General features: G+C 35.6%; 1 protein-coding gene across 2 annotated transcripts in view; it reads left to right on the top strand.

The window, feature by feature from the left end:
* The window catches only part of KLHL1 (kelch-like family member 1), a 541448-nt gene that overhangs the window by 419216 nt on the left and 111667 nt on the right, over positions 1-10565 (top strand). For both annotated transcript variants that reach the window (XM_010842287.1, XM_010842286.1), the window contains one exon: positions 10166-10390. In XM_010842287.1, coding sequence (XP_010840589.1) covers positions 10166-10390 — 225 coding nt within the window. The remainder of the gene's footprint in view (positions 1-10165; positions 10391-10565) is intronic.

The raw sequence follows: 10565 nt of genomic DNA, 5'->3' as shown, positions 1-10565 counted from the left end.
CAAAGGTTCGTCTAGTCAAGACTATGGTTTTTCCTGTGGTCATGTATGGATGTGAGAGTTGGACTGTGAAGAAGGCTGAGTGCCGAAGAATTGATGCTTTTAAACTGTGGTGTTGGAGAAGACTCTTGAGAGTCCTTGGACTGCAAGGAGATCCAACCAGTCCATTCTGAAGGAGATCAGCCCTGGGTGTTCTTTGGAAGGAATGATGCTAAAGCTGAAACTCCAGTACTTTGGCCACCTCATGCGAAGAGTTGACTCATTGGAAAAGACTCTGATGCTGGGAGGAACTGGGGGCAGGAGGAGAAGGGGATGACAGAGGATGAGATGGCTGGATGGCATCACTGATTCAATGGACGTGAGTCTGGGTGAACTCCGGGAGTTGGTGATGGACAGGGAGGCCCGGCGTGCTGCAATTCCTGGGGTTGCAAAGATTCAGACACGACTGAGCGACTGATCTGATCTGATCTGACACAGTCAAAGGCTTTGGCATAGTCAATAAAGCAGAAATAGATGTTTTTCTGGAATTCTCTTGCTTTTTTGATGATCCAACAGATGAGGGCAATTTGATCTCTGATTCCTCTGCCTTTTCTTAATACAGCTTGAACATCTGGAAGTTCATGGTTCATGTACTGTTGAAGCCTGGCTTGGAGAATTTTGAGCATTAATTTGCTAGTGTGTTTGAGATGAGTGTAATAGTGCGATAGTTTGAGCATTCTTTAGCATTGCCTTTCTTTGGGAATGAAATGAAAACTGACCCTTTCCAGTCCTGTGGCTTCTGCTGAGTTTTCCAAATTTGCTGGCATACTGAGTTCAGCAATTTCACAGCATCATCTTTTAGGATTGGAAATAGCTCAACTGGAATTCCATCACCTCCCCTAGTTTTGTGCATAGTGGTAATTCCTAAAGACCCACTTGACTTTGAATTCCAGGTTGTCTGGCTCTTGGTGGGTGATCACACCATTGTGGTTATCCGGGTCATGATCTTTTTTATACAGTTCTTCTGTGTATTCTTGCCACCTCTTCTTAATATCTTCTGCTTTTCTTAGGTCTGTAGCATTTCTGTCCTTTATTGTGTCCATCTTTGCATGAAATGTTCCCTTGGTATCTCTAATTTTCTTGAAGAGATCTCTAGTCTTTCCCATTCTATTGTTTTCCTCTATTTCTTTGCATTGATCACTGAGGAAGGCTTTCTTATTTGTCCTTGCTTTTCCTTTGGAACTCTGCATTCAGATAGGTGTATCTTTCCTTTTCTCCTTGCCTTTCATGTCTTTTCTATTTGTAAGGCCTCCTTAGACAACCATTTTGCATTTATTTTTCTTGATGATGGTTTTGATCACTGCCTCCTGTACAATGTTTATGCTCAGTGAACATTTATTAAGAAAGATGGTAACAATAACCCTGTGTACGAGACAGCAAAAGAGACACTGATGTATAGATCAGTTTTATGGACTCTGTGGGAGAGGGAGAGGGTGGGGAGATCTGGGAGAATGGCATTGAAACATGTATAATATCGTGTATGAAATGAGTCACTCACTAGGCCAGGTTCAATGCACGATACCGGATGCTTGGGGCTGGTGCACTGGGACGACCCAGAGCGAGGGTATGGGGAGGGAGGAGGGAGGTGGGTTCAGGATGGGGAACACAGGTATACCTGTGGCGAATTCATTTCGATATTTGGCAAAACTAATACAATATTGTAAAGTTTAAAAATAAAATAAAATGAAAAAAAAAAGAAAATGAAAAAATAAAGAAATGATGTTTAATAATGTTCTATTAGAACATATTTGAATTGATTTAATATCAGTCAGTGTTTTGATGTGAATTATCAAAATTAGAAATTTTCTAAATCTTTTGGAAATTTAATAAAATAATTTAATTTTAGAAATGCGTAAGTAAATCTTTCAATATGCAGGTGGTATTCATATTGCTTTTCTATTGTCTGCTAATGACATTAGCATATTTCTCTTAACATATTAAACATAATTTACATATTTAAAGATGTTTTAATGTTTGTAATTAATGTCTTAGTTTATAAAAGCTTTGATATATTGACATTCACTCTTTGCTACTGATGCAAAAAGTTTTTGCTACTTTTTTAAAATTTTGTTTAGTTGTTTAAGTCTTGCTGTCAGTTTTTTTTTTTAATTTGTCTCTTTATTTTTGATGTAACTATATTATTTGAGTGGTTAGTGATTATATAGACTTAAAAAAATTCTAAGTCTTGAGGTTTTTCCTCCTGAACTATTGCTCTTAGGCCCACCTAGAATTGAACATTTATCAACTACATTTTCATCTTCTAGGATGTTTAAGGTTTTAGTAGAATGTGATCAAAGGCATGTTACCAAAAATTACCCTGTCTCTGAGAAGCACACTGTAAACATGCTAGTTCTGTATCCCTCTTTGCTGTGCTTTAACCCATGTCACACCTAAATCTCATTTTTCTAAAAAGAGTAAGACAAAAGTCTCAATGACTTTTTCTCCAAAAGACAATTGATTACCCCAAGACTATTCATCTGAATAATAAAATGTTTTTTTTAATGATTTGTACAGCCACTTTTATCATATTATACTCACATGTTTTAAAGTTGTTTTTGACTTTCTTTTCATGTTCATTAATATAGCCATTTTCTTTCATCATAAAGCCACATTTTTTTTCAGTTTTATTTATTTATTTATTTATTTTTATACTTTACAAAATTATATTGCTTTTGCCATACATTGACATGAATCCACCGTGGGTGTACATGTGTTCCCCACCCTGAACCCCGCCTCCCATCTCCCTCCCCACCCTATCCCATTGAGTCATCCCAGTGCACCAGCCCTGAGCACCCTGTATCATGCATCGAACCCGGACTGGTCATTTGTTTTACATATGATATTTTACATGTTTCACTGCCATTCTCCCATATCATCTCGCTCTCGCCCTCTCCCACAGAGTCCAAAAGACTGTTCTATATATCTGTGTCTCTTTTGCTGTCTCACATACAGGGTTATTGTTACCATCTTTCTAAATTCCATAGCCACATTTTTTAAATATTTGAGGTTATAAAATACTTTTTAATATTTCATAGACCAATTTTTTCTCCGGATTCCTTTGTATTAGAGACTGTCTCACCTTTAAAAATGTATTTCCTAACATTTGACATTTGAATGTTCAGAGAAACACAATCACAATTTTATAAATACCTTGTACAAATATCATTATTATATAAATTGTGATTTTAAGATAATTATGATTTCCATAATAGCAAACTACCTCATTCAAAAGTCATATGATTCTTTCCATTCATTTAAATTAACATTATTCAATAAAGTTTTTCATTGTTTTTTTTGTCTAGAGTTGGAACCTATCTTGTTGACTTCATTTTTAGATAATTTACTTTTAGTGGTGCTATTTAAATAAGTTCTGTTCTTTATACAATCTATGTGATTTTTATAAAAGGAATTGCATTCCCTTCTCCAGGGCATGTTTCCAAGCCAGGGATCAAACCTAGTCTTCCACACTGCAGGCTGATTCTTTACCATCTGACCTACCAGAGAAGCCCCTATATATTTATATCTCTATACAACTCTTCCTCAATTTATAATTTATGTCTTGAATCAATTGCAAGTCCAAAGTATAGTAAGCTGAAACTGTGTTTAATACACTAACCTATAGAACATCAGAACTTAGCCTAACCCACCTTAAGTGTGCTCAGTCTACCTACAATTGAGTAAAACCATCTAATGCAAAGCCTATTTCATAGTAGAGTGTTGAAAATCATACGTAATTTATTGAATACTGTCTGAAAGTGAAAAGTAGAATGGTTGTAAGAATATTAGTTATTTAACTTTGTGATGATGTGGCCACATATGAACTGCTTCTCACTGCCCTGCCCAGCCTCACAAGAAAGTATTGTACTTCATATTGCTGGCTCAGCAAAAGATTAAAATTCAACTTAAGATTTCTATTGAATACATACCACGTTCACACCATCATAAGCTGAAAAATCATTAAGTCAAACCATTGAAACACAGTCGGGGACTGTCTTTATATAGCTATATATCAGTTTATTATCATTTTACAAATATTTATATTGGATCTAGAATTTCCTTGGTTGTTTGCTTGGTACATATGAAAGTGTTATGGCAATTATGAAATGCTTGCAATACCATCCTAAAAATTTAGAAGGGATTACCTAAAGAGTAAAGACTCATTTGTCTTTGAAAGATATTTTCTCTGCAATAATACTTTTTTTGTAAGTACAAGAATTTTATCTTGAAATTATATTTTTCATAAGTATGTAGATACATGAAATTTTTATTATATGAAAACTTCAGAATATATCATTTTAATAATATTTTCTTTAAAATTTGAGGTCTTAAGTATTTTAAAAAGTATCCAATGCTTTAAAATTTTTCCAGAATTCTTCTCAATATTTATTGTTTTCTATAAAAATGTATATACATCTGACTAATTTAATCTTTCCTAAAGTTTGATGGCATCAGGATACATTACTTATTACTGGGCCATGATGGGCCATCTTTGGTCATTATATAATGTGTTTTGTTGTAATAGCCATAAATGTTTGTTCTGAGTTAAAACAATGCATTTTTTCCTGGTTATTCCTTCACTATCAGCTATTGCTATTTTCAACTGTCTCAGACCATTTTGATTTGCAGGTTTGTAAAAAGTATTGAAAGTCACGTAACTAAGCTTGTGCTCTCTCTGCTCAATCATGTCCAACTCTTTGTGACCCCATTGACTATAGCCCACCAAGCTCCACTGTCCATGGCATTACTCAGCAAGGGTACTGGAGCGAGTTGGCCATTTCCTCCTTCAGGGAATCTTCCCTGATGCAGGGATGGAAACTGTTTCTTCTGAGTTTCTCATTGCAGGTGGATTCTTTACCACTGAGCCATTGCAGAAGCCCTGTTACTAAGCTTATTAGTATTATATTAAAATTACAGTTTGGGCTTCCCAAGTGGCTCTAGTGGTAAAGAACCCACCTGCTAAGGCAGGAGATGCAAGAGACCTGGATTGGATCCCTGGGTAGGGAAGATCCCTTGGAGGAGGAAATGGTAAACCCACTCCGGTATTCTTGCCTGGAGAATCCCATGAACAGAGGAGCCTGGTGGACTAGAGTCCATGGGGTCGCAAAGAGTCATACATGACTGAAGCAACTTAGCAGACAAAAGAAAAAAAAAAAAAAAAACTCTCTGTGATACCTGAAGTCCTTTCTATTGAGTTGAATAAAAGCCTTTAGCTTCTTTATATTTTGTGTCATCTATTTTGTCTTTAGAAAATTCCTATCATTTTATTCTGTGCAGTGTTCAAGACAAGTATCATTGCTAAATATTTGAATTATAGATATGAAATAAACCATCTGTAATTTATAATCACATTTGACTGTATGTATGAACAATTCCAAAGATACCTAGAACCACACTTTAATAACATATTGAGCACTTTTTTCTCAGTTTTGTATTTTAAGAAAGGAGTTTGCTGTTTGTTTTGTCATGAGAAAAACACTTTTGTGTTTGTATTGTATCTAATGTCTTCTGGTTATGTTACTGAAGTTGGAAAAAATATACATTTAAAAATGAAAAATAAAATGAACTATTTTACTGCTATAACACATTGACATAAACACTTTTTAAAACAAGTACCAACTTTTAGCTCACAAGTGGGTCACAGGTCCAGGAAGGCATGTCTGGTTTCCTCTGCTCAAGATCTCAAAAGGCTTGAAAGCAAGGTGCTGGCAAGGCTGTGTTCTCATCTGAAGCTGGAAGCCATCTTCCAATGTCATACAGATTACTGAATGAGAGTTTATGAAAATAGGCTGCTATTTGGCCTGCAGTCACACATTTTAAAGTTGTGCCTCCACTTTGCAGGCATTTGAAAAAAACCAGTGATAGTTTCATAAACAAAGGAACCCCAGAGTAACTATGTCTTAAAGTAAAATTTCCTTTTTAATCTCTTTCAAATGCATTGCTAACCAACACTTCTGTGCTTAGTTGCTCAGTCGTGTCTGTCTCTTTGCAACCCCCACAAGGCTCCTCTGTCCATGGGGATTCTCTAGGCAAGAATAATGGTGTCGGTTGCTATGCCCTGCCCTCCTCCAAGGGATCTTTACAATCCAGGGATCGAACCCAGCAGTTCACTCTTATTCATATTCTGTTCTTAATTTATGTAATGAAAAATATTGTCTTTACTTTAAGGAACAACACAGGGTAATATTGCTTAGACAGAATGGCTTCATCCTTTCTCTGATTCAGGAAACCACCAAGGGGAAAAGTAAAGGAAACAACAGGACTCAAAAAAAAAAAAAAAAAAAGTTGATAAATGTTTACAAGTATAACACAGGAAGTTTATATAGACAACCAATGAGGTATGCTAGTAAGAAAATTCCTTACAGAATATTATTATTAACTTTTATTAGAAAAAGAGCAGGCATATTTTTAACTTCATGATCATTGCAAATTAGACAAAATATTTAGATTACATGCTGACTAAATGAGGAAATAATTTACTGACTACTATAGTAAACTCTACAAATCAAGAAATACTTGTTTATTTTTAAATTTTTTATTTTTTAACGTCTCATTAAAATAAATAAATTTATATTAAAAATATTTGTTTTATATTACTAAAATTTCTTTTTTTTTTTTAACTAATCAAAACTGAAGAGTAGAGTGAACATAGACTTTGGTTTCTGGGGTAGGAAAATAATGCCTCCCAAAGATATCTATGGGACTTCCTTATAGCTCAGATGGTAAAGAATCTGCCTGCAATTCAGGAGACCTGGATTTGATCCTTGGGTCAGGAAGATCCTCTGGAGAAGGCAATAACAATCCGCTCCAGTATTCTTCCCTAGAGAGTCCCATGGACAGAGGAGCCTTGTAGGCTACAGTCCGTGAAATCGCAGCGTCAGAGACAACTGAGCGACTAACATGTATGTATGTGAAGTGAAGTCTCTCAGTCGTGTCCGACTCTTTGTGACCCCATGGACTGTAGCCTACCAGGCTCCTCCCTCCATGGGATTCTCCAGGCAAGAGTACTGGAGTGGGTTGCCATTTCCTTCTCCAGGGGATCTTCCTGACCCAGGGATCCCCAGGATATGAGTATGTTAGTTTACATAGCAAGTGCAGGAAAGGGGCTGGTTGTGAAGGGAATTAAGGTTGCTAATTGGCTAACCTTAAATAGATTTTTCTACATTAACTCAAATTAAATTCGGGTGAGCCTATTATAATCACAAGAATTACTGTCAGAGAAGCACTATGTTGCGGGCCCTGAAGATGGAAGAAGAGGTCACAAAGAACATGTGAGGTCTAAGCACCACTTCTCTAGAGCCTCCTGAAAGAAAGAGCTGCCAACACCTTGATTTTAACACAAGATCTAATTTGAATGCCTGACCTTCAGAACTAAGAGATAGTGTGTGTTTGTTAGGCTGCTAATTTGAGATAATTTTTTACAATAGCCATAGTAAGTTTAAACAACTTTAAAATTTTGCATAATGAATATAGGAATGCATTCCTATTTCTGATGTAGTTCAGTTCAGTTCAGTTTAGTTCAGTCACTCAGTCGTGTCCGACTCTTTGCAGCCCCATGAATTGCAGCACGCCAGGCCTCCCTCTCCATCACCAACTCCCGGAGTTCACTCACGTCCATCAAGTCGGTGATGCCATCCAGCTATCTCATCCTCTGTCATCCCCTTCTCCTCTTGCCCCCAATTCCTCCCAGCATCAGAGTCTTTTCCAATGAGCCAACTCTTCACATGAGGTGGCCAAAGTACTGGAGTTTCAGCTTTAGCATCATTCCTTCCAAAGAACACCAGGACTGATCTCCTTTAGAATGGATTGGTCGGATCTCCTTGCAGTCTAAGGGACTCTCAAAAGTCTTCTGCAAAACCACAGTTCCAAAGCATCAATTCTTCAGTGCTCAGCTTTCTTCATAGTCCAACTCTCACATCCATACATGACCACTGGAAAAACCATAGCCTTGACTAGACGGACGTTTTTGGCAAAGTAATGTCTCTGCTTTTGAATAGTTACTTTAGGATAAAAATATATAGGTCACCTTTGAAATCTACAGCTAGAGGAAAAACACTGTAAAAACTAAAAATCCTGCCATGTGTTGAGGTTTAAGACATGCCTAGTTTGCTTGAATGATACTTTGAATCTCAAATCCAGTTCTCAATATTCCCTTTGAATAGCGTCATCTTTGGTTGTTCAGAGGCCATTGACTTCACATATTTTCAATGATTTTCTCTTAGAAAGATGACTATACTTTAGATTCCCAGCAGAAAATTTGATCAAGGTTTTGGAGATTAAGAAAATAGTTGTTCAGACATTTATTTCCTTGCATACCCAGATCTGCAAAATATGGGTTTCTTGGCAATGGATTAATTACGATTAGGTTATACTATCTCTTCTGTCATGATTTGTCAAGAGTTAGTCATAAGAGAGAGGCATTTGCATATAACATACAACTCAGTTTTGAGACATTCATGGCATTCCAGTGCTATTAAGCTTTGATAATTCAGATGACCTTGAAATTGTTTAATACTTTAGTTCACCTTGGAATTTCAAATTTTGTGTATTTGAATAAAACTTTTAATGTAAAACATAAAGAATTCACCTACAATGCAGGAGATCTGGGTTCAAGCCCCGGGTTGGGAAGATCCCCTGGAGAAGGTAAAAGGCTACCCACTCCAGTATTCTGGCCTGGAGAATTCCAAGGACTGTATAGTCCGTGAGGTAGCAAAGAGTCGGACACAACTGAGAGACTTTCACTTTCATAATAATTACATTTAAGCATAAAATAAGCAGATTTATTTAAATAGTATTTTATGTTAACAAACTGTTTCAAATAACTTTCATGAATATTAAAGTTCATTTTTACTCTAACAATGTTAATAGTACTATAATACTTGATATTTAGCTGTATGAAAATTAGCTAATGTATTTAATAATATCAGAAAGCCAAATTTAATTCATTCTAACTCAGTATTTATATTATTACTGCTTTTTCACTTTTGAATAAAAATTGAGCATAATTTACACCATTTTTACCTCAATTAGTAGAACTTTTCCTGCCAAGTTTATATTTGTTTAGTTCATTGCTTGTTAGGTTCTATGAGTAAATGAGACCTCTGAAGAATGTCTTCCCTAGTTTGCAGACTTGTAATATATTACAAGTAAAATAATTTTTAGTGCATAAGTGAAAGTACACAAAACATTGACTTGTAAATGTAGGGATATTTAATCATTAAGGATGTAACATTGATGAATATGAGTCTAAACATGATGAAACACAGAGCAAGATCAGTGTTTACTGGCTTACAACTTATCATATAAACATTTGCGAATTAGTTCAAGTTAGATATTTTTAATGTGAAATATTTAACTGAATCCCTTAAAACATATGTCATTAATGATTTAGCTTATTCTCTCAATTTCAATTTTACTAGTCAGATTCACTGCATTTCTCAAACTTACTCATTAAAAAGCTTTTAGGAAAGATAAGCTATTTTATTTAGATTATAACATAGTTGATAAGGATAGGAGATCATTTCATGTATCTAAATTCTATTGCTATTTCCTGGATGCATTTTATTAAAAATAAGGTTAAAAAAAAAAAGGCATCGCTAACATTTGTTTGCATATCTTAAAGCTGACTTTTAAAACCTTTGTTATTTAAGACATAAGACAAATTTTAAAGCAATTTGGTAAAGGATTTGCTAAATTAACCTCTCTTCAACTCTCAGAAATTATACAGATAGCATGTGTAACTTATTTATTTAAAAGGACTTTAATATATTTCTTTTTAGGCTAGGCTTATATTACTTTTTTTTTTATAGCAAACAATGATAAAGGGAAGCTATAAAATTTACAGAACTGTCATGCTAAATAATGATTTCATTGAGTCAGTAGTTTAGCATGAGATCATTATGTAATTCAATAAGCTGAACATATGTGTCTACTTTAATCATTAATGCCTTCTCTGCCAAGAAGAGAAAATAAGGTACTTAAGTTACCACTCCCTTTGTTTTCTTGCCATCGTTTTCTTCAAGAAAAGTGATTGTGACAAGAACGTTTTCATATCCTAATTTGTGCAGTGTCTTGGGAAGATTCTTTTTTGGATTCATAGTAAACAGTGACTTTTTGATTTATATTTTATCAGGAGCTACAACCATAGAGAAATATGACCTCAGAACAAATTTGTGGATCCAGGCAGGGATGATGAACGGCAGGAGATTGCAGTTTGGTGTGGCTGTTATTGATGACAAACTCTTTGTAATTGGAGGTCGAGATGGCTTGAAGACATTGAACACTGTTGAATGTTACAACCCCAAAACCAAGACTTGGACTGTTTTACCACCAATGTCAACGCATAGACATGGTCTAGGTAAGATTCTTCTTTATTAATATCATTTTTGGGAAGTATTTTATTGAAAGTAAGAAAGTGAATGAAAGTGAAGTTGCTCAGCCATGTCCGACTCTTTGTGACCCCATGGACAGTAGCCTGCACCAGGCTCCTCCGTCCTGGAGTGGGTTGCCATTTCCTTCTCCAGGGCTGGGTC

The sequence above is a fragment of the Bison bison genome, unplaced genomic scaffold (genome assembly GCF_000754665.1).
Source record: "Bison bison bison isolate TAMUID 2011002044 unplaced genomic scaffold, Bison_UMD1.0 scf7180017864176, whole genome shotgun sequence".
Lineage (NCBI taxonomy): Eukaryota > Metazoa > Chordata > Mammalia > Artiodactyla > Bovidae > Bison > Bison bison.
This window is presented reverse-complemented; position numbering and strand designations above follow the sequence as displayed.